This window comes from Melopsittacus undulatus, chromosome 4, assembly GCF_012275295.1.
Source record: "Melopsittacus undulatus isolate bMelUnd1 chromosome 4, bMelUnd1.mat.Z, whole genome shotgun sequence".
NCBI lineage: Eukaryota > Metazoa > Chordata > Aves > Psittaciformes > Psittaculidae > Melopsittacus > Melopsittacus undulatus.
Genome location: NC_047530.1, coordinates 68,205,441 through 68,228,904, shown reverse-complemented (window position 1 = coordinate 68,228,904; position 23,464 = coordinate 68,205,441). Strand labels below are relative to the sequence as shown.

The window sequence follows — 23,464 nt, the reverse complement described above, 5'->3', positions numbered from 1 at the left end:
CTCCCTCTACTGGTCACACCATTTATGGGCTGCACTGCAGGGTCTGAGGATGCGTGGGTCTTGTATGTGGTGCTTAGAAATGCAGATGCCCTGCCTCAGATGGCTACTTCTTATTCTCAATGCTCCCTGAAATATGAGCCAGTGCATTTTTAAAGCTCCTAATTGATTTTGTACTGATGTTGCCAAAAGAGCTGCTGGCTGTTTAGACTGTTGATAATTACTTCAAAGCATGTCTTGCCACAAGAAATGTCATCCTTCTCCCCCACCTCCATTACATTTCCTAACCTGCTCGCTTCATATTTCCCTTTGGTCTCCCACGTGCCTGCAGCAGAACGCCCATTGGCATTAATTAATTACATGAGTCATAAATAGCTCCAGGCTTCTTACCGGAGGAGCCCAGCCTCAGCCAGCCACTGATGCATTCTAGCATGACCTTGCAAGGATGTGCCAGTTCCCTCCCAGCCCCCTTTTATATACATTATTTATCTTCATCTCAGGGAGGCTGCCCTCTCGCAAAGTGTCTTCATTAACTTTTGCAATAGCATCTAAACGACGGGCTGTTAATGAATATGGCTGGAGCTAGGCAGGCTGGCTTGCGGGCACTATCCCCTTATAGCTAGAGCCATGTACCATGCCTGTGTTTCCAGGCAGAGGGACTCTGATAGCTGTGTTGAGTGGCTGTGTTCTCACTTAGAAAGTCCACAAAGTGTGGCTACTGGTAGGAGGGCATGAAGTTGGAAAACTCGGATTTTGTTGCGCTCATTCCCATTGTGCAGCACTATGACCAGCACTGTTGGGCCAAAGGCTTTGCCTAGAGGAGAACAGGACCTGAGCTATCAGAGCATGGACCATGATGGAGAAGCCTTGGTTCTGCTGTTCCAGTCTGAGGCTCCCCAGTCAGAGCTGGTGTGTGTGTGCAGATGCACTGGCAGCACATGTTTGCTGATAGCATGCCTGCATTACCCCAGGCTCCAGCTGGTATTTTGCTTTCAGCTGAACTAATCAGAATTTCATTTAATAATCCTTTGTTCTACCCATTCTGCAGGGTTAAATGTACACTCCTCTTTGAGCTGATAAATGGCTGTGCGGGCCAGTATTTTCCCACACTGCTCAGAAAATAGATCCTGTAGGTTGAGTTGCGTTCGGGCATTTTAATTACTTCTGTCTTGAAGAATATCCATGAGAAAGGCTCCCTGGCCTAGCTGGTGCTGAAAGCCAAAGGGAGTGTGACCCAACAGCTGAGTGATTTGTGTCTTAACGTGCTAGACTTTAGCTTTGTGCTTGTCTAATCTAGTCCCAAGAAGCTGGTTATGCTTTATGCACCACATCATCTGGAGCACTATGTATTTCTTCCAGGGTGGCCAGTGGCTAGCTGATCTACTCCTTTGGAATCATACACCAAAATCTAGCTCTGGTCGAAAGAAAGTGGCACATCTCTTGGAGAATGGGGGGAAGGGACAGCAATTCACAGTTGAAAGACAGCAGCAGCTCCATCCCGTGAGAGCAGGGTGAGGCTGGGCAGGCAGCTGGGCCTCAGAGAGATGCTGATTTGGCAGCCCTTCTGCCTTGCCTCCTCCTGTGTCCCAGGCAGTGGCTGTGTGCCCTGTGCTGCAGCTGGCCAAGTGGCACAGCGCTGGCACAGAGGTGGCTGGGGCAGCTGCCTCCATCCCCGGAGATGAGACTTGGCTGCCTCCGGGCTTTTATTTATTTTGCTTAGTGAAAAAACCTAAGGCTGCAGTGAATAAATAAAAATGCAAACATTGTGAAGGTACCGCCTGGCCCACATTTTCTGTTGTACTTTTAAAAACAAGGAGAGTTTACAGTAGGAAGAAAACCACCAGGACTCTCATTGGGTTAAAATTGAATGATTTTTGACTTGAGGTCTGAAGAATAAGAGTGGCCTTTGCCACGTTCAAACAAGAAGGAAGCAGATTTTGAGTACAGAAGAAGATGAACCCTGCCACTTAGCACAGATCTGTGCGTTAGCAGCTTACAAGATTAAATATTGAGGGAACAGCTACTGAGGCACAACAGCAGAAAGCTGCACATCTTATGTCTTAGGGCATTAGAGGAGACTTTAAGCTAGGATGCAAGACTGGGAACTGGATCAGTCGAGGCAACGACACCAATGCTGCAATGCCCCGTTCCAGCAGCAGGAGCAGAGCAGCTGGGCTGCAGTACTGCTTGGGAGGGCTTCTAGGTCAAACAAGCTGTAATTCGATGAGGTTTCTTTTCTTTTGAGACTGCATATGGGGTATTAAACTATGGGATTGTATGTGCTTTCACTTGGAGCAGGGAGATAGTGCCTATTTACTGACTGGGGCTGCTGAAGAGCCAATCACAGCGGAGAAATCTGGTAGTGTTCTGTCTTATCATTTCTGTCTTGCTGGGTAAGAATAGTGAAGTGCCCATGGTATGCAGTAGTTCATCTTGTCATGGATAAACCCCCTAATCCCTCAAAATGCTCTAAACCCACCAAGCACTAAAAAAAATAACATCTCCCCTTTGCAGAGCCACCATTACCAATGTCACTTGCAGCTGAGGAGTGCTTCTGGTGATCTGTAGCCATCAGTACCCAGGCCTTTTCTGTGTAGCTTTCATTAGTGAATTTAAGGAGACAGAGTCTTTTCCTGGTGTACTTTTAAGCTGAGGTGAAATCAAAGGGACAGAGAACTGGCATTAGGAGACAATCAAGACCGCTCAGTGTTTAGAAAGGGTAAGAACATTCTATTATCCTTAGCAAGGTGATAAAGGTATATATCCAAAGTATGACTGGCAGCTGGAACAAGTACCTAACAGGAGGTGGCTGCTTGGAAAGTTTAGAGTTAAAAATACTGAACAAAAATCCACTGGGGTGAGAACAGACTGAATAAGAGATTGTAGTGCAACATCACTGTATCAGAAATAAGCCAGTGCTGTCCTTGCCTCGGTTATACAGAAGAATCAAAAGCAGAAATGAAAGCCTGTAATGCTGCTTTGCAGAGGAGAGGATTTTTGCCTTCAGTTCTGATCCTGCCATTATCGAGGGATGTTGAAACAAATGAAGGGGCTCAGCAGTGTGCAATTAGAGCAACAGTAGGATGGGAGAATGTGACAATCGAGCAGATGAGACTGGAGATCGACATTTGTATGGTCTTGGGGGGAAAAAAGATTGAGCTGGGGTTGCTGTGAAAATGCTTTCCTGTAAATGATACTCAGGAAAAAGGAAAAAAAAACCCCAAACAAACAGGCATGTTCATGTTATTTGCATTTGGTGAAACAGGAATCTGAAGTGGCATTTGAAAAATCAGACTAGACAATAGAAGAAAAATGTCTTTGTTGAAGTGTTTGGGTCTTGGAGCAGAGCGATGAGGCAGTGTTGGAGGTATTGAAAGGCTGAGATGCCACTGAGAAGTACGCAGTGCAGGAAGTGCAGAAGGTTTGTACTAACTTGCTCGCCTGTGAGAGAGATCCGTTTGGTGACCTTGCCATAAAGGAGAGAAGCCTCTTTTTCTTCAGAGGTATTCAGCACCTCCCTTGACTAATTTTAACAGGAACTGTGAGTGCTGGAAGAGGGGGTATTTCATGCAAGGGTTATAATGTTTCTGCATCCTCTTGCCCCTTCCATGCAGGGCTGCCTGCACCACTGCAGTCCCTTCCAACCCAGGAGCTCAACCATTTTGAAGGTGCTGTGGGTGCCTCTGCCTTTGGAGATCATGCTCTGAGTGCTTCTGCTTCCCACTCAGTGGGCATTCTGCTTCTTCATTTCCTTGAGATCACTGTTCTGCCATCAGTCAGCTGAGACAGCATCACCTCTTTGATCTTCAGAGGACAGTTTTTCTCGGTGGAGCCGGCACGGGCTGAATTTCAGCGGCGTCTTAACAGAAGACAAGGATCCAGCACATTAAGTGGAAAAAAAATAATCAAACCAGATCAGCAGTGATTAGCAAAAGTAGGCAGTTCATCCCAAAGGTGCTGTGACCCTTCTGCCAGCTAATTTCCTGGGTCTGTCCAAATTAATTTACTGGCTCTATAGGTGGGCTTTTCCTCTTGGTGGTTTGGTGAGATTAGTGAGTAGGTCACATTGATGGGAGCTCCTTGTCCTAGTATTCCTGGATGTGTCTCGAGCCTCCTGCAATCTGTGCAGCAAAACTGAAGCCCAGCTCTTAAAAACTGTTCCTGCATTTGCTATAATAGGCAGTGCTGGGAGCCATGGGGATGATTTCTTTGGTGAATTGCAGTGCTTGATTATTAATTTCCTTAAGCAAGTACTGTAAATCCCTTATGTTTGAGGTGTAGCAGGGTCTGGGAAGTTAGCAGAGCCTTTCATATTCTGGAGGGGTTTTTATTCTTGTCAGAAAGATGTGCAAAAATCCAGTAACCTCCAAATGTCCCACTTGTATTTGTTTCTTAGTTTGCAGAATGACTCTCACCATAGCAACTAGGGTTTGATTTCCTCAAGCGCATGAATTTTCATAGATGTGTGGCAAGGGGGGAGTGGACCCAAAACTGTGAGCTGAAGTGAACGTTTTGCAGCGTGGCAGTGGCAGGAGCACCACCAGATTTGATTTATGAAGGAGGGGGACCATGGAGGGAGAGGAACTCAACTGAACAAAGGGCTGCACCTGAACCCAAATAGTTTTATTTACAAAAACCAGGCCTGATGTTAATTTAGACTATTGCTGAATGTCACCCTCCCTGCTGCTGCATCACCCTCTGGCAGCTGAGGTGGCTTTGCTTCAGTTTCATGAAGACACGAGGTTTTGCATGGCAACAGTCAGAAGAAGGATCGGCTGCTTCCATTTTTGCAGAGCTCAGCTGGAAACCTCTTACCCTTCCTACCCATGGAGGTCAGAAGGATGTTATGGGCACAGTGAATGAAACAGGCTTCTCTTAGGTCTGCAGAGAAAACACAACTAGGGAGAGGCAGGAAAATTGCACTTACTAGTAGGAGGAAACAGAGCTCCAAATAATCTTGAGAAATCAGGCAGAAACAAATGGGCTGCTGCAAACAAGTGCAGGTCCAGGAAGGTGTAATGGCATCAGCACAGGATGGATAACTGCCCCAGTACCAGCTCCACAGACTGGGTTTTGGGTTATGAGGGACTGCTTCAGAGCACAAGCTAGTCAGTCTGTGGAAATAAAGAGGCAAATGTCTGTAAAGTAAACCTCTGACTATACTTAGCACTCATCCCCTAACTGAAGTATTTGTCCAGTTTAGGACACCATGGATGGGCCAAAGAGCCCAGAAAGCAACGATATGATAATCATAGGACTAGAAAATTTCTATGAGCTGAGGCTGAAAGATTTATAATTGTTTGGAGGCTAATAAAGGGAAGGAGGAGGATAGCTCATAGGCAAAACTCTTTAAGCATGTGAAAGCTTTAGCAAGTAGTGGATACTCTGTCCTCCATTCTCTGGGGGACATAATAATGGGTTTAAATTGCAGCAAGAGATTAGGTGTTAGGAAAATCTTTGTAATGGGAAAGGTAATGAAGCATTGCTCTAAGGACCTGGAAAAATGGGGATGCCGGTTGTTTTGAGGGAGCAGAGATGTTAGTCCAGAATCTGCCACCAATTTGCTCCACCTGCTTTGGGGAAGGAGAGGACAGTGGAGACAATGAACTCTTTTGGTCCTTTCTTCAGCTTGTCACTTTTATGATTACTACATGAAATGAGTGCAAAACACCCATGAGATGACATTTGTGAATGTACAAAAAGCTTCTTGGCATTTACATTGCATTTACTTTGGCTCAGTAAAATAAAAACATAAAAAACCCCTTCCCATCATGCACCCCTAGGATCTTCCTCCCTGAACTCCATACATGCTTCTTTCTCTTACATTGGTGGTACTTTTCCAGATAAAGATTGTTATATTGTTACTGCATTCCAAGGGATGGCACTGGTGGTTTAATTGAAAGTCTTTTTCCTGTGTCACAAAGGAGATACCCCTGATTTGCATTCTATGTTGGGCTTGTGCTAGCCTAAGATACCTAACCTAACTTGTCTGTAATTTCAGGTCTTGGTGGTTTGTGGCAAAGCTTGTGGATATATATGACTCCAGAATTAGCAAGCTGAATGCAAACAGTAAAGGAGTTAGTGCTTTGCTAATGATAACAGATCAGCTGCACTCCCAAAGGATAGACAGTTGGGACTTTTATGACCATATTTTCTCCCTCCTGAAGTCTGCATGTTTTATTCATCTTAAGGGTAAAAAGCTTCTTTCTTCTTCCTGAGGTGAAAAGGCCTCTGCTGCCACCTTTTAAAACCTGCTAGAGACTGGAAGAAAACAAGAGGGGAAGGGCTGTTCCTCTTGTTAACTGGGTGGAAGGACTCAATGCTATATTAGTGATGGAGAGACACTCAGAGCCAGCTGCACACTTGCAGAGCAAAACAAACGTTCTGCATACACCCACCAAGCTTTGTGGCTGATGCTTGGAGGCCTTGCACAGGCAGTGTGCCCATGGTGATGGACCAGATGACAACCACCTTCTCTCTGCCCTTCCTAGCCCTCTCTTCCACACTTGCCCTGCCACTTTGCATGACATCTTAATCCTGTAACACCTATGCATTAGTGGAAGGTGTTGGATGCCCAGCCAGTGGTCCTTTAAAAAGCCATGAAGAGGAAGCAGTTGCTTCTTGGAGAGGAGGTGGAGGAACACTGGGAAGAGCCACCTTTCTGGATGAGTGCCTGTCTGCCTGCTTTTCCTACACTTCTCATGCATTATAGCTGGCAAGCTTCCAAGCACAATTAAACCTCTGACAGATAATCATTGATGGAGTGGTGTCCCTAGTGAATAATACAGGAATCAGGTATTTCTTTTTTGGCACCAAACTGCTTCTGAAAACATATTTTGGAAGTGGAAAATAGAAGGGAAAAACCTATTAATTGAACAAACTTCCCAGATCTTGACACATTGCCCAGTTATATCTCATCTTCTGGGAGCCACCAGGGGATTTGGTTTGGGGATTTTCTGTCATAGTTCGGGTACGTTTAGGTAGTAAATGGAAAAGGTTTTGGTGCATTTCTCAGGATGAGGAAGAAGGAGCTCTGCCAGCATATACTGCAGCCTTGGAACTGGAACAGCTTCTGACGTTTCTTGCTATGGAGGTAACAGACTTCTCTAGACCACTGGGGTGGTCAACAGAGAGGTGTTGGGAGCGTAAATCTATAAAGCCAGAATGGGGCACAGGCAGGCTGGCCCTTGAGGTCCCTCTTTTGCCAACAGCTTTCCATTGCTGAACTGTGTTTACAGGTCAGCCTGCCAAGGAGGAGGAGAGGTGCTGCTCACACCTGAGAGGCCCTGACACGTCTATGTGGGAGGTCACAGGAGTGAGGCACCTGAAGCAGGCAGGTGGGATCCCAAAAGCAGGATTGGAGGCTGTAGTTCATGCAGGAAAGGAGGTTAGTCAGAATGGCTCCAATGGATAGGTTGCTGAAGTTCAGCAGACTCTTCTTAGAGTTCATCAGTGTTTCTGAGTGTTACTTTCACATTTCTATATCTTTTTATTATTATAGTTTTTTAATCCATCCATACTTACTGCATCAGTAACCTTTATCAATACTTTTTTGCTTAATGCTGGTATCAGCTTTGTAACACAGCAGTTTGTCAGTCAGCGCCTTCACTGCTGTAACTGTCATGGGTACCACAGTTGTGCTTTAGTCAGATGATTTAGAAGAACAGTTGTTTTTTGCTCTTTTGCAATATTTTCGATCCCTAGCTGTGGATGTGTTATGCAAGCATTAATTCAAATATGTCATTCCTTATGAGTTGAAAAAATAGTCTGATGTTAGTTTGGAGAAGTCACAGCACATGGTCTGATCCTGTCTGACTCCCTCCCGTCCGATGTAGTGTAAGTGCAAGAAGGGTTTGGGGTGTTGGGGTCATGCTCTGCTGTGAGTACCACCAGGAGTGTCCAGAGGAAGGTGTGGAGAGTCTGAAAGCAAAGGTTTCATTGCTCCATGTCGATGCTCTTCAGAAACGATGCTTAATTTTTCTCCATGCTTGTCAGTGGGTGCTTGGGATTTTGTTTGCTTCTCTTCTCTGAAGGGGATAACAACACCATAGCATGCTGACTTCCCATGGAAAAGGACTGTCCATCCCTCCCAGCTTTCTGAGTTTGTTCCTTCATTCACCACTGCTCTTGATCAAGACGTGCCAGCTGTAGTGGCTGCTGCTGGGTGAGTTGGTGACTGTTGTCACTGTGTACAGAGCAGATGAAGCTGCAAAGCCTGCGGCTCCTCTGAAGCTTGAGTTTAATCAGGTTTGAGCTCTTTCGGTTCTGCTCTCTGCTTCTGGACCCTGATTCTTGGTGTGATCTTGCAGAGCCACAGTGCTGGGTTGCCTGTCAAAAGTGATCCTCCTGCACATGTTCTGCCATGGAGGCAGAGACAAATGGTGATCAGCCTGTTTGTAGGACTTCCTGGAGGGGATCTTTTGGGAGATAAACACCTTCAACCCCAGTGAAACAGAGAAGGGATTGCTGGTGTCCCATCCTCAGTGTGGACTGTGCAGCAGGAATGACAGTGAGCTCAGCCGCAGCCATAGGTTCCCGGAGCTGTGAGCTTCTTCCTTCCTGCATTTCAGAAGTTGTTAACTTCTGTGCTCATTCCAGATATGGAAAATGGAAAACTGTCTGCTTTCAGCTCCCTGCTGAGAGCAGACAGGTTTCTTAGGCTGATTGGTCACAGGCTAATGACATTACATGCCTCTGCTCGCCCACAGCGCTGATTCACCAGGGACAGTTTTGTACTGTTAATCTATAATACCCCTACCCTAAGGCACTGCTTTCTGTGGCTGGAGTTCACAACAAAGTGAGCTCCCCGCAGACTGGGGGGTATGTGTGTGTTTTATCCTGTGATGCATTTTATCCTGTGATAATGCCGCTCTTTGGTGGTAGTTTTTAATTGCGAGTCACTGCAGTGAATTGCTGTTCCCTCAGCATTTCTGAGCACTGAGGCTCTCAGCAGAGCTGCTTGGACTTGTTATTAATTCAGGATGGGTCCTTTTTGGCTGACTACCATAGACGATGTAAGGCTTTAAAAGCTGATCAATAATCCTGATGGTAGCAGCAAAATCCAGGCCAGGCAGTGTGACTACAAGCCAGAGATTACGTGAAGGAAGTTTAAAATACCTCTTACTCCCTTCCCTTGTCTGGACTTATTTTGTCCTCCTGCTGCCCAGTGCCTCTGCAGGTGAATCTGTTAATTTTTCTCATGCTTGTTGAGCCCATGACAGGTGATTTAAAAGCACTGGTTTGTGTTGGCATCTCTGCTCTTCGTAACTGGAGCTGAAACACGTTGCCACTGTCCTTACATGTATTAGCACCGTGAATTATTCCTGTTGTTTCCCGGTTTGAACACAGAGTTGCTGTCTGATTCTGGGAGGGTTGTCTGTGGGAAGCAAGCCCCCAAGGGTGGCTGCTTGACAAATACCTGCGCTCAGGAACACAACGTCATTTAGACACACATTTTAACTGCTTCATTGAGGAATCATTCTCCTTTGCATTTGTTTCTACAGTGTTTTGGTAAAACTTAATTTACAGGCTTAAGTAAAAGTGGAAAAAATGTATAAAAGATGTATCCACTGCTCTGCCTTTGATATGGGAGTTGTTGTGGTTTGAGGGCTGAAGTTTATACTAGCATTTTTGGCTCAGGTTTGCAAGGAGAGAGTTGTTTGATATTTGTGATTCTTTCTATCCCAAAATAAGTCTTCAGCCTCTGTCTTCCTTCAGAAAATCATTGCTGCACCCTAAGGGAGACCTTGGTGTGTAATTTGTAGGTAATACAGGGGAACGGATCCTAGAGGAAGAAGAGCTTCTAACATCTGAGCAGAATTGTCTTTAATGAGAGAAACTGGGGTGTTCGAAATGACAGGTGTGCTGCTGGCTTTTCCTGGCTCAGAATAAATTAGTTTTGGGGGAGAAATGGAGAAAAGCTTGCTTTCTGGGGGCTACCACAGGGCTGCCTTGCCTTTCATCATTACCTACATAGTTGTGTCCTTGGACCCAACCCCCAGAAGGCACAGGGAGAAGGAGGAGAGCTTGCACATGTGGGTCTGCAGTAGTTTGCAGGCTGACATATGAACTATTGGTTACCCATGCATAAGTACACTCCCTCTCTCAGAGGTAGCAGCTTTCACGGAAGACGGTACACCTGCAGTCCCTGCCATCCCCTGCATGTCCTGGGATGCTGCTCCTGGGAGGATGCTGCGCTGCTCGCTAGGCACCCGCTTCCTCCCTGTGGGAGATGCTGTGTCCTTCTAGGCGTTCTCACTGTGCAGTTTCTGAGCCTTTGGCTGTGGCTTGAAAAGGAGGGCACATGTCTGGTACGTTTGCTTAGAGGTGTTTAGCTTGGGGTTATAAGTTAACAATGCTCTTTCCTTATTCAGTTCTAATTTAATTTGGGAAGGCAGCTGGGAGACAGAGGGCACTTAGTCTGGTAAGTGCTATTCCCTTGATGGAGGTTAGTAGCTTGCACAGCGTGTATGGTGTTGGCTTCATAAGCTGACCTTTACCTCCATCAGGTTCATTTTCATTTATAATATTAAAAAAAAATCCCCACCCCGTTCTTTAAGCAGTGGGGACATAAATCCTTCAGTGCTTTTGGATTTATAGAATTACCATGCTTTTGCTGAGCCTCACGTCCCACTTCAATCAAATGACACGGCTTTCGGTAACCATGCTGGTGATTATGGCTTTCCTTCCCCCACCTCCCTCCTTGCTGCTCCTGATCTGCACCTCCTCTTGCTCTTTGCAGCCTTTCTGGAGGAAAGTGGGCCCTTGGCACCCATGGGAAAGGACAGGAGGGAGACGAGCAGGTGTTAGGGTTGTCAGCATTTGCGCATGAAGCATAACAACCCCCAGGTATCTTCTGTCCTGGCCCAGAATAAAAAATGCTAAAATGCTTTTATTGGAGGCATTTCATCAGCAGTGCTACAGGCCTCCTCCGAAACCAGAGCGTTTCCGTGGTGGCTGGGGAAAGGGGGGAGATATAAATATCTTTCTCAGCTCTGCTTGGCTTCTCCCCAAGATAAATAGAAGTGAAAGTCGAAAGCAGAGCCTTGGCCTTCTGAAATCGTTTCCCAAGCCCCTGGGGACCCGAGCACAGCATGCTTTCATGACGGGAAGCCAACTCCTGATGTTTTCTGGGTCTCGGAGGATGATGTTTGGGGGGTCTCCCTCCCCATTGCCTGGGGCAGATCTTGGCCATACAGTGGCTCAGCTGTGATCCCCAAACCTGCTGTCCAGTGGCTTCTGTTATGGAAAGCCTCAGGGAGCAAAGGAGCATCAGTGAGAAGCCAGCTTGAAAAGAGAGCAAAAAAAAATATCTGTGGTTGTCCTCTAAATCTTGTAGCATGTTTACTCTCAGAAAGTACAGCTACATTACCGAAAATCAATAGTTCTAGCAGCATTCTCCCTGGGAAACACATACACACTCGGACACATGAGAGGTCGTGGGTCTTAAAAAAGCCAAGGGAATACAAAGTGCTTTGGTACAAGGGTTTTGCTTCGCTTTCTGCAGTGTACAAATGGAGTGCCCTTGACCTGGGAAGTGTCTTTTGGGACTTCCTGACGGTCTTTCTGGTCCGATGTGCCTGAGGCTGTGCGAGGCAAGAGGGGGAGGGTTTGACTTATTAGCTAATTTTTGCTTTGAAGTAGAATCATAGAAGTACACGTGTTTTGTAAGAAAACAGGTTGTGGTGTGCAGCGATAGTATAGTGAAAGATTCTTCCTTTGGCTATATTTGTATAAAGGTTTGACTTCCAGCGCTGCTGATGGGACCGGTACATCCCAGCAGTTTGTTGTTTTCTTCATGTTTGCAAAGCCTTCATTCTGCAGAAATAAATGTGTCTCATCCCCCTTCTCTTAAAAAAACCAAAACCTTTTCAAATCCTACTTTCACCTTGCTTCCCAGCACACCTGCTGCTCCCTCTGTTAGCAGTGGAGAGAAATGGCTTCCCTTTTTCCTGGATGGGGAGTGCTCTGTCAGGGAAAGAGTGTGGATTTGACAGACAGGTGTTAAGGTTTGGGGTGGGTGGGCATGCTGGGAGCAAGCACTGCAGCAAGTCTTCAAGAGCTGGAAGTCATCCTTGCTTCTGAGATCAGTCAAAACAAAAAGAGAAGGCAGACCAACCCTCCCCCCCTTTTACTACCATCTCTTATTAATGAGACATTTTATCCTAAGTTGTCTAACGTGAACTACGCAGGTTTTTGGGAACATAATTAATCTTTAATTGTATAAATCTTTAATTGTATCAAATGGAGTTTGCATGGCTGTAGTAATTTCTCTTTTCCTCCTCTCCCTCTTTGGGATGCTCCCTTAGTACAGCTTCTTTCAATAGGGTGCCCTGCTTTAGAGCAGTAGCTGCATGGAACTGCGCACACAGTGTTTTAAGCCCAGCTACTGCAGTAGGGCCTCTTGCTGGGCCAGGGACCTGCGTGACCCCTGTGGTGGGTGCCTAGCTCCTGCCAAGTACACACTCGGAAGAGCTGGCAGTGAATTGCAGCTTACTATGAGTCTGAGTGATTAGTGATGAATTACTTTGGGCCCTGTGCAAACTTAAGTCCTTCTGCTAGAGTCTTAAGGGACAAGTGTGACCCCAAGGCACACCCCAAGGCAGGTTGAGCTGCAGGGACGTGGAGGTGAGCTGGAGGCTTCCCACCACCTCTCCTCATCAGGCATACTGTGACTGAATGGTCCAGTGCAGAGAAACCCCGTTCTTTGTGGTGTTTGTGCTAACCCAGAGGCTTTTTGCAGAAGCAGTTTGGGGTTGACTGCCCGTGCTACCACACAGGCAGGTCCAGGAAGGAGAGGGTGGTCCCTGGCAGGTGGGCTGCTGGCAGTAAGTGCTCTGCAGCACGTCTGACTGCAGCTGCAGCCGTTTCAAACTGAAGCAGGGGCTTGGCAATCGCTGGGAGCTGGCTGGGCACACATAAATACCCCTTGTCTTCGGAGATGCCATTCTGACTGTCGTGTGTCGATGAGGAATTGCTGGCCTCAGCCAAACCCTGAGTGGAGAGCAGTCTGGATAAGCTGGCAGTCTGGAGCAAGGGCTGGATTCATCATGGTGCCTGATGTCTGGTCTGTGACCCACTTACCTTGGTGGTGCTCCCTGGCCAAAGTCTTGCTTGCTCTGTCCTGAAGATGGGCAAGGAATCACTTTCCCTAGGGCACTTTTCCTTTATGGGTGAGTGACAATGAAACCAGGAATTGTCCTGAAAGAAGTCTGGCTGGTTCCCTTGTGAAAAAAAAAAGAGGTATTTGCAAAATACAGTACTCTTGGGAGAACCAACAAAAGAGCAGTTGTGCCCAAATCAGCCCAGGCAAGCCAAATGCCTTTTCGGAGGAAGTGAAGTACAGCCTTTCAGATGCTAACTAGGTATTTGGGGTTTCAATCATTTGCTGTATGGAGGAATTGATGCACCGTTGGCTCTCAAGGATGCCTTGTAATTAATGCATTGGCTTTTGCTGGCCCTTAGCCTTAGCGTTTGTGCCTTCTGTAATGGCAGGAAGGGGTGTGAGACTGTCTTGAGCTAACGCCTGCAGGGACAGATAGAAAATTCACTAGGAGACAGATGGAATGGACATTTCAGAGATCTCAGCAGTGAGGAGATGTCACTGCTCAGGCCCTTGGCGACTCACAGTGCTCCTGTTAAGTGAAGTTTTGAAATTAGCATCTTCACTGAAAAGCTTTTCCTAGGGCAGGACTGATGTTCCCAGGTAGAGCAATTTCCTGTGTCTTAATGGAATGGGAGGAGCACTTTATTCTTGGAGACGATACCTTTCTAACAGTATTGCTGAACTTCCCTGTAAGAAATTCTGATGTCATTTTTTTGATCTGCTTCATAGATTGAATTAATGAGCAGAGACACACCTCTGGGTCCCTGAGTTGGCTTGCTTTCATTAATTCACACTCAAGCCTTTGCTGAACAAAGAAGGATTTGTTGAACAAAGTGGGGTCAGTACTGGGATGAAGAACCTTGCACCTCTAGCCTGCTAGCTTGAATTAGATCTGAGCCATAACTGTTAAGTCGTACATCCTGTGGCTTTGTAAAAACACCCTGGCCTCAATCCCTGCTCCTCTGGAGCCTGCGACCTCAAGAGACGTCTAGAAGTGATGGCCTTCAAGCTGGTCAGTAGCTTCCCCAAGCTACCTACATGAGGCACAGTCAGAAAGCAAGGTAGGGAAGGTGTGAGCAACTGCTGCTGTAGAAAAGAGGTGTTCATTTCATACCCTGAGTGCTTTAAAGGCTAAATGCAGTCTTCAGAGGGGCAGTAATTTAAAGAATAGTTTAATTAAAGGCAAAACAAGGTCTGTGAGTAGAGGGGATTTGCAGGGTCAGCTCTTGTGGCAATCCCTGGGCCAGCTGCAGGTTGCATTTCTCTAGGTGCCCCTCAGATGGTTTTTTTTCTCCTCTCTTTCAGCTCTTTGAGAACTTCTACTTTGGAGAGGTGCAGCTGGACTCAGTGCGGCTTTCCCAGAGGTTCTCCTCAGATGCCTCTGGCTACTATGCAACGTCTGGGCAGCTGATGTTCTGAAGCAGCAGCGCAGGTGCTGCAGGATGTTCACTCTGTGCAGACATGATCGTCAGTGAAATGTTTTTATGGGACACGAATTTTGGATGGGAACCTGGGAACTCCAGCAGGAATGCCTCGTCACTCCTCAACAGCACATTGCAGCTGGGAACTATGGCATTCCCCTGAAGCTTTTCCTACACACACTGCTTGCCCTCCCTTCTGGGGGAACTGGAATCCTTCCACCTCCTTTCCCCATTGGTAGTGGAAATGTTGCAAAGGTGCCCATGAGATATCTGTGGCCTGTTTGTTTTCCAAGAAAACAACTAGAAAAACTGGTGCAGGTGGCTTTTGGGGCATCACCAGTGTTTAAGCATAGCTTTCTTTCAGAAGAAGGAAGTTTGTTCTTGAAATAAGTATTTAAAATCCAAGATTGATCCCTGGAGCATGATTTAAGGATATTGAGGTCAGGCATTGCTTGGATCTCCAGCAGTGTGCCTGTGTGATGTAGATCTCCAAATAAAGTAATTCCCTTCAAAAGCAAAGTGTTTATCTCCTGTTGCATTGATAGTTTCTGTAATTAAACTTCCAGCACACAACCATGTTAATAAGAAAGCATTTATGGTAGGAGCTTTTTCCAGTGACCGTTTTGGAGCGTGTCAAAAAAATATACGCCTTGTAGGTGGTTTCTCTGTTAAAAGGGGTGCAAAACTCTTTGATAGCATTGTAATTCTTTCAGAGATCTGAAGACAACTGTTTGCTCTTGTAAATCAACATGTTCAGTAACAACAGCAGCACAAGCTTTCAACTTGCTCGAGGATGAACGGTTTGGAAAATGGAAGATGCTGGTGTTTAGTTGTTCTGCAACAACCTGGCAGTGACGCAGCTGCTGCTGCCCCTTCCTAGCTGCTGCCATTAATGTGTAATTACGCTGTCATCGGGGTGGAGAGTGTGTTAGCTAGGGATGGAGCTACTCCCTCAGCACCCACTTTTACTAGTGATTGTTTATAAGAGGTTATAATCCCATCTCCTTGCTTCCAAAATGAGCTGGTGTGGCCATGCTCTGACTGCATGCCTGAGCAGCAGTGGGAGATGGTCAGGATTTGGAGTGGCTTTCTTTTTTGACCCAAAATATGTTGCTAGTTGTGTTTCCCAGACCAAACTGACCATCTCTGCCTTCAAGCCTGCTTGCCAGGAAATCAAGTCATATGTGGTTGTGCTGGTTGCCTTTTACTGTGGCATCAGTGCTTGCAACTAATTACAGCCATAGGGCTTTTTGTCTCTGCTTTTTCTTGCAGCCAGATGCCTTTGTGCTCTTGAAGTGAAGGAAGACGGGTCACTCGAAACCGTTTCCTCAGCAAGCAGAGCACTGGCATGCTCACTAGCAGCCCGATGCTGGGAGGTGCTGAGAGCACTTGACACCAGTTGCTGTCATCTTTCCACCAGCCTGAAGAGGTACTCAGCAAATCTCATCAGCCACCCCAAAGAACAGACATGGGAGCTACTTGCGCAGCCGCCAGCCATGCTGCCTGTGCAGGAAGAGAGGTGTACCTCAGAAAGCTCCTGGGTGATTGAGTTGTTCTTCACTGAGGTGGACTCACAGTGCAGCTGGCCTTGGGACTGAGCCCTCTCACTTCCCTGATGTCAGACTAGCTTTGACTTTCTGAACAGCATCTTGGCATGGAGGCAAACACAACTTTTCTACAAGGAAGGAGCTGACCTAAGGGTACTCCTCCACTTCCCACTAGTGCAGATGTGTTTTAAGGACAATTATTTCTGTGAGCACTTGGAAGTTGGTTGAATTTTGGTGGTAAGTGGCTTATCCCGCTGCTCTAGCCTGGCACGGCTAAATTTGTTTCACACCCGTGTTCCTGGACAGAATTAAGAGTTCTGGTCTTTTTCTCTCATCCATGGAGTCATAGATTAGGCTGTGATCCCGCAAACCGTTGTGTGTGTACTTAAATTACACACTTTGCTTGATCCCCTTGTATAATATTAAGCACACACGTGAGTCTGGTGGAGTGGCAGCTCTGCTTTGCTGGCAGTGCTTTTGAAACAAGAGCACTTACACGAATGAAGGGGGCAGAGTTGAGTGTTGTATCCCCTCACCCTTACACAAGGGAGCTACTCACATAAATAAAACACAACTACTGCTTTTTGGGGGTGGGGGCCAGAAGAAAATACACCATGATGGATTATCATCTGTCATTGTTCATAAATATAATTAAACAGTTCCATACTGAGCATGATAAAACTGTGGTTTACGCATGGTCCTGCACCAATGAATTGAAATCCCATTAAACCAGTCAGTGCTATATATCTTTGTAAGATATAATCTGATGCTTTAGAGCTGCCTAGAACTTGTTAAAACTGAAATCTGCTGCTCCACTTCTTTTCCCACCTAGGCTGTATTGGAAGCTGGCCACACTGCTGACAGATCCCTGTGTCCGTAGTGCACAGAGGAAGGAAGTTGCTATATGCCATCATTTTGCTCAGCAGCAAGGCTCTTTGGAGCCCAGGTCAGGAGCATAATTCATCATTAACCATAAAGTTGAAAATAACAATTTTCTTAAATCCAGCTTTATTTCCAAATGCAGCAGTTTCTGTGAGGTTCAGCTTTGCTGCTTACATGGCTCTAGCTGCTGCTTGTCTTGTGAGGAAATGCAGTGCTGTGTTTTGTCTCTATCCTGAGCACCCTTGCGGAGAAGAAAAGCCATGTGTGTGCTGGGAGCTCCCTAGCTGCAGATGCAGCTGGAGTGAGCTGTCAGCATCCTTCCTTGCCAAGCGTCAGCAGAGATGTCCCTGCAAGTGGCCCCATGCCCGCCCTGCCTACCTGCCTTCCCTGCGCTGAGAGGAGGGAAACCCCAAAAGCAGTGCTGTGGAACTTGCCTGCCTTGCTTTGCTCGGTGGATTCCCTCGGGGCTGGGGTGGACATCCTTCCTGGAGCCCCAAAATGCAGTGCTGGGGTGGCCAAGGGATCACAGGGTGGCATGGCAGTGATGGGGTAAAAGATGGAGGAGGCAGGGTGGGGTCATGGCGGGGACAGAGGATAAAGGGTGAGAACAGGGGTTGGAAAATGGGGGAATAGAGGGCAGGGGTTTGGTGGGGATGGAGGGCAAGGGCTGCAGGGTGGGGGCACGGCAGGGTCAGGAGATGCAAGCTGGGGATTGCAGGATAGGGACATGGCAGGCACCGGGGGTATGGAATGGGGACGTAGTAGGGACTGGGAATGCAGAATGTGGGTTACCCGGTGGAAATGTGGAAGGGATGGGGGGTGCGCTGTGGGGACGCGGTAGGGACCAGGGATGCAGGATGAGGGATAGAGAATGGAGACCGGGCAGGGACCGGGATGCAGCCGTGCCTTGCCGTGCGACACCGGCGGCTCCCCCGCCCCGCTGCCGGCGCGCAGGTGCGGCGGGCGCGTTGGACGCCCCGCCCCGGCCCTCCCGCCGGTGCCGCCCGGTGCCGCCCCGCGGCCGCACTCGCCGCCGGCGCCTCCCCGTGCGCAGCGCTCCGCACCGCTCCGCTCCCCCCGGCGCTGCGGCAGCATGCGGGGCTGCGGCGGCCGCCGCGCCCTCATGGCCTTGCTGGCCCTGCTCCTGCCCGCAGCCGCCGCCGCCGGCCCCGCCACCGGCCCCGGGGCCGCGGCGGCGGGGGAGAGCCCCGGCAATTTTATGGAGGATGAGCAGTGGCTCTCCTCCATCTCCCAGTACGGAGGGAGGATCAAGCACTGGAACCGCTTCCGAGACGTGAGTCCGCGCCGGCAGCGGGGCGGGGGGGGGGGAACGGGACGCGCCGCCGGCACAGGGAGCCCCCTCCCCGCCGCTGCGGTTGCCGCAGCACGACCCTCCCCCCGGCACCAGCTCCGTCGCAGGCAGCCGGGGGTGCTCGGCGCTGCTCGCATCCCGTGGGCGGCTGCCGGCTCCGGTACCCGGGGAATGCTCGCGGCTCGGTAGCGCCGAGACCACCGTGCCCATCGCCAAACCTGGCGCGGTTCATGCCAAGGCCACTGTGGCCAGGGCTTGACACCAAAGCCAATCTCGCCAGGGACCTGGTTGTGCTGTCCGCTGCACCGCATCAGGGCACAGGCAGAGGCACGGGCAGGCCCTGCCCACCCTTCGCGGGGGCTGCGCCCTAGCCTCAGCCCCTCGGTAGCAGCGCATCGGGGCTCAGGGCACCTCTGCTCCCCTGAGCCCTGCGGGGAGCCAGGGCCGGCTGTGTCCCAGCGGATGGAGGTCCCGGGGATGGAGGACGCGAGTCAGGAGCCAGGAGGATGCAGGCACCTCCGGAGCGATGGCAGCCGACGGGCGCGTTCGGTTCTGGATCCCCTAACCCGGAGCTTTTACGCAGCCCCTCAGTGACATCTGTTTCCAGCCCTTAATTTTCTGGGGCACTTGGGGTCTTTCCTGGGCTTATTTTACACCTTTGCCCCCATGTCACACCCAGCTCAAGTCCGGGGGGGGGGGGGGGGGCCTCGTTGCAGTCCCAGCCAAGGGGGTTGTCCAGGGGACCTGCGCAGCCGGGCGAGTGGGGAGGGGGCACACGTCCGGCCCCTCCAGTCTTTGTTCAAGTGCGTGTCCAGGTTCACCTTGGAGCAAGGATGCGCTGCCGGCAGATGTGCCCCGCGGCCCCCCCCAGATAAACCAGCCAGGGGAACAGATCACGGATGAGGGTGCCTGGGATGGGCTAATGCCTCCCCGAAGACCACCACCACCAATGTATCCGGTTGGGCAGTGCAGCGCTGGGCACCCGGGACCTCAGCCGCCTGCAAAATGCTCGACGAGGAGCACGTGTGGATGTGCCCCCATGGCATTGGGCACTTCCGTGGGATTTGGGGCTGAGAGACCCCCATCCTCAAGTGCCAGCAGCACACATGGGGCCTGCCTAACTGTGCCAGATCCCCTCGGGTCCAGGGGTCTATGACATTGCCGGTGGCTAGCGTGGATTAAAAAGCAAATCCCGTGGATTTATGTGGGTTTTGGCCAAGCAGAACTGGAATGGGGGGGGGGGGGGGGGTAAGCGACCTGTGGTGCAGCGGGGAGGAGGCCAGCGGCTGTGCTGAGAGCTGCGCTGCAGGGAGCTGCTGAGCACCGCAGTGTTACTAATCACGGCACGGGAACGCGGCTATCGATTGCAGCGCAAACGCTGCTGCGCTGGAGCTGGAGACATCCCCTCCGGAGCTGCCGCTGATTCAAGCTGCCATCCAAACCCCTGCCTGCCCTCCCCAGGGCTGCAGGGATGCTCCTGCCTTATCATGAAACCCACCACAAGAGCACCCTGTGGGGTGAGCGATGCTGCCTGCCAGGAGGGTTTGAGTCTACCACTGCTCCTCCTGGCTCCTGGGATGCTTTCAGGGCCCAGGGGAGCAGCCCTGCCTCCCCAGGCAGCGACATCCATCTAAGCCTGCTCCTGGGCTTGCTATGGAAAAAACCGGGCAGCAGCACAAGGACTGCCACCCCGCAGGGATCCCATGGGGCCTTGCTGGGACCCAGGGGGCTTCCTCCACCTAATACCTCTTCCATCCCTGTTCCCTGCATTTCCTGGCTGGTGTGGAAGGTTTTATCCTCTATAAAAGCTCTCCAGGATTACAGGTCTTGAGCCAGAATGGGGGTGGGTGACTGCGACATTTGGGGGGGTGAAAAGACCTTTGGGCCCCAGCGAAGGTCAGGGTGGTGAACTGGCCCAGGGTGCCCATCACCGTGGGCTGGGGCCAGGAGCACAGGTTTTGGGCTGTCCCGGGGCTGACGGTGTGCGCTCTTGCTCTCTCTCTCTCTCTCTTCTTTCCGGTGTCGGCTGGGGCCTCGCTGCTGTGCTGCCAGGAGGTGGAGGTGAGCGTCCAGGGACCCTCTGCCCTGGTGCAGGCTGCTTTTGAGGGGCAGGCTGCTCCCCACCCCTGCTTGCTCCCCTCCTGCTGGGGGGTGTGTGCAATGCAGGGGAAGCCTTGCCGGGCCGGTGGGCCAAGTTGGGTGGTGGCACACCTGGCCCGGTGTCACCTCTCCTGCCACCTGCACTCATCCAGGCTCTGCCCCCTCTGCAGGACGATTACATCAAGAGCTGGGAGGACAACCAGCCTGGGGATGAAGGTACCGCTGGGATGGAGCTGGGACAGGTTTGGGATGGGGCACACGGGGCTCAGTGCCAGCCACAATGGCTTGGGGAACACTTTCTGCCTGCACCCCCCAGGCTTTTCCCTTCCAGCTGGGAGCATCACTGGGGCTGGTGTGTGCCGGGAAGCAGCAGCTGGTCCTGGGGTCTGCCCAGCTGCAGTCTGAATGGCACTTTGTGCTGGGCTGGCTGGTGGCCACTGCTGCTGGGCTCCCCTGAGGGGTCCCCACCTGCACCTGCCCCTCTCTGCCCTCCCCAGCCCTGGACACCACCAAGGACCCCTGCCAGAAGGTGAAGTGCAGCCGGCACAAGGTGTGTGTGGCGCAGGGCTACCAGCGTGCCATGTGCATCAGCCGCAAGAAGCTGGAGCACAGGTAGGGCTGAGCCTCTGGCTGGGAGAGGTGAGGGTGCGTGCCCAGCACTAACCCTGCCTCTCACCCCGTGCAGGATCAAGCTGCCGAGCACCAAGGGGCACGGGGGCTGCAGACCCTGCCACGCCGCACCGCTCGCTGCCGTCTGCGGCTCCGACGGCCACACCTACAGCTCAGCGGTAAGGATGGCGGCAGCTCACGGCAGGGAGCGGGGCACTGCCGTGTCCCCCCCGCCGATGTCCCACTGCCGCCCCGCAGTGCAAGCTGGAGCAGCAGGCGTGCCTGGCCAGCAAGCAGCTGACCGTGCGGTGCGAGGGGCAGTGCCCCTGCCCAACCCCACACAGCCCTGCCGTTGACAGCAAGCAAGGTGAGTGGCATGGGGAGCACTGCGGGGTGTCCCCGAGCCATGCCCGGCCTGACACCGCACCCCGGGCTGTTCCCAGAGCCGTGCACCGGGCAGGACCTGGCCGACCTGGGCGACCGCCTGCGTGACTGGTTCCAGCTGCTGCGGGAGAACGCCAAGCAGAACGGCTCCAGTGGCCTCCCAGCCAGCCCGACCACTGGTACGTGTCCCTGCTGCAGGGGAGGGGATGTGGGGCACTCTCCATGGGGGGATCCTGGCAGCCATGGCCGCATCCTGCCCCACAGCACTGGAGAGGAGCGTAGCAGCCAGCTGCAAGGAGGCAGTGGGGTGGATGTTCGCCCGGCTGGACACGAGCGGGGATCTCTTCCTGGAGGCGGCTGAGCTGGCTGCCATCAACCTGGACAAGTACGAGGTGTGCATCCGCGCCTTCTTCAACTCCTGCGACACCTCCAAGGACGGCCGTGTCTCTGCTCCCGAGTGGTGCTTCTGCTTCTGGAGGGAAAGTGCGTTGTGTCCTGCTGGGGCAGGGGTGCATGACCGGGGTGGTGCTGTGGGGTCAGGAGGATGCATGCCAAGGGGTCAGGGTAATGCATATTGTGGGGTCATAGGAAATCCATGCTGTGGGGTTAGGGTAGGGGGAATGCTTGCCATGGCAGGAAGTGCACTGGGGAGATACACACCATGGCAGGGGATGCGTGCCATGGGATTCAGAGGGATGTACACTGTGTGGTCATGGGAAATGTATGCTGTGGAGTTGGGGAGGCAGCACACTGGGGGGGAGGTAGGGGATGTGCATGCTGTGGGGTCATGAGGAAGTACACCATGGGTCAGGAGGTATGCAAACCATGGGGGGCTGCATGCTGCAGGGTCTCAGCGGGCTGTATGCCACATGGCTGGGGGGGAATGCACACCATGGGGATACACGCGGTGGGGTTAGGGGGCTGCCATAGGGCTGGGGGATGCCCACCCTGTGGGGCTGCACACCCACCCTAAGGGCATACGGGGGTGCTGCAGAGCCGCCCTGTCTGAGGGAGCTGGAGAAGATTCAGATCCAAGAAGCAGCTAAAAAAAAGCCGGGTGAGTGAGGGGTCCCAGGACCTTTGTCCCCTGCCAGGGCCCTGCACAGCCAGGCTGGGGAGGGATGGGCACCTCTGGGGGGGCCCTGCACTGCATGTGTTTGGGTGGCCGTGGGTGTCATTGCGTCCCTGCAGGCACCTTCATCCCCAGCTGTGATGAGGATGGGTACTACCAGCGGGCGCAGTGTGAGCCGGGCGGCGGTGAGTGCTGGTGTGTGGACCAGCACGGTGTGGAGCTGACGGGCACCCGCAGCCATGGCAGCCCTGACTGCGGTGAGTGCACGGAGAGTAAGGCGGGGGTGACCCCCTGCCCCGGAAGGGGGCCATAGCCCCAGGACCTGGCCATGAGCCTCTGCCCCTTGCCCCGGCAGAGGAGGCAGCAGGGTTTTCAGGTGACTTCGGAAGCAGCGTGGGCTGGGAGGATGAGGAGGAGAAGGAGCCGGAGGAGACGGGTGAGGAAGGCGAGGAAGAGGAGGGCGAAGCAGGCGAGGGCGATGATGGTGGCTACATCTGGTAGAGGAGCAGCAGAGCCTGGTGGGCGGCACAGCCGGGTGGCAGCCCCCCAGCTGGGGGTCTCCATGAACCCCCACCACTGGTGCGGTGTGGGGCAGGGGTACCCCCACGGCCCTGTGTGGGATGGGGCACCGGGGTGCTCGCCCAGGGAGGGGGCGAGCGGGGCGGGAGCTGCGCTTGTGCGAATCTGAGCTTTTTGTCTTTGGGTAAAGCGGCGCAGGCCTAGAGCAGGGCTGTGTGCCCTGCGGCCCGGCCAGCAGCGCTGATAAACGTGGGGAGAAGAGGAACAAAACCACCCCCCCCATAGATAACCTGCCCCTGCCCCGCATCCCCCTCGTGCTGTGCTTGCGTGGCCGCCCCGGCCCCCGGCGTTGTGTAGCGGCTGTGAAATAAATACCCCGTGCTGTGTCAAGCGCTCTGCTGCCCATGCCTGTCCTGATGCCCTCCGTGCTCCTGTGGGGCTGCTGGTGGGGCCCTGCTCCTGTCCCTCAGGGAGAGGGGGGTGCCCCTGGTCTGGTCCCTACATTCAGCTGACATA

The 23,464-nt window shown here is 51.6% G+C and overlaps 2 protein-coding genes across 3 annotated transcripts in view; both read left to right on the top strand.

The window, feature by feature from the left end:
- The window catches only part of ASCC1 (activating signal cointegrator 1 complex subunit 1), a 36,883-nt gene extending 21,841 nt beyond the window's left edge, over window positions 1-15,042 (top strand). The window contains exon 10 of the mRNA XM_031053121.2: window positions 14,408-15,042. Within this exon, the coding sequence (XP_030908981.2) occupies window positions 14,408-14,521 (114 nt within the window). The 3' untranslated portion in view covers window positions 14,522-15,042. The remainder of the gene's footprint in view (window positions 1-14,407) is intronic.
- Window positions 15,043-18,030: 2,988 nt separating this feature from the next.
- On the top strand, window positions 18,031-23,339 carry SPOCK2 (SPARC (osteonectin), cwcv and kazal like domains proteoglycan 2). 2 transcript variants are annotated; one of them, XM_034062411.1, is made up of 11 exons: window positions 18,031-18,246; window positions 20,317-20,325; window positions 20,535-20,580; window positions 20,862-20,976; window positions 21,050-21,152; window positions 21,232-21,340; window positions 21,417-21,536; window positions 21,622-21,840; window positions 22,352-22,414; window positions 22,549-22,686; window positions 22,785-23,339. In XM_034062411.1, exons 1-11 carry the CDS (start codon window positions 18,046-18,048, stop codon window positions 22,928-22,930), a joined length of 1,269 nt encoding a protein of 422 aa, XP_033918302.1. In that variant the 5' UTR covers window positions 18,031-18,045; the 3' UTR covers window positions 22,931-23,339. The 2 variants fall into 2 exon arrangements, with proteins under 2 accessions (XP_033918302.1, XP_033918303.1); XM_034062412.1 differs by lacking the exon at window positions 20,317-20,325.
- The last annotated feature ends 125 nt before the right edge of the window (window positions 23,340-23,464 follow it).

What these genes read in the sequence shown, in the direction of transcription:
- SPOCK2 (XM_034062411.1), top strand. Translation starts at nt 18,046, where the DNA reads ATGCGGGGCTGCGGCGGCCGCCGCGCCCTCATGGCCTTGCTGGCCCTG. An exon ending in CTTCTGCTTCTGGAGGGAAA is followed by an intron (nt 21,841 to 22,351) that starts GTGCGTTGTGTC and finishes GGGGTGCTGCAG; the next exon opens with AGCCGCCCTGTCTGAGGGAG. An exon ending in CCATGGCAGCCCTGACTGCG is followed by an intron (nt 22,687 to 22,784) that starts GTGAGTGCACGG and finishes TTGCCCCGGCAG; the next exon opens with AGGAGGCAGCAGGGTTTTCA.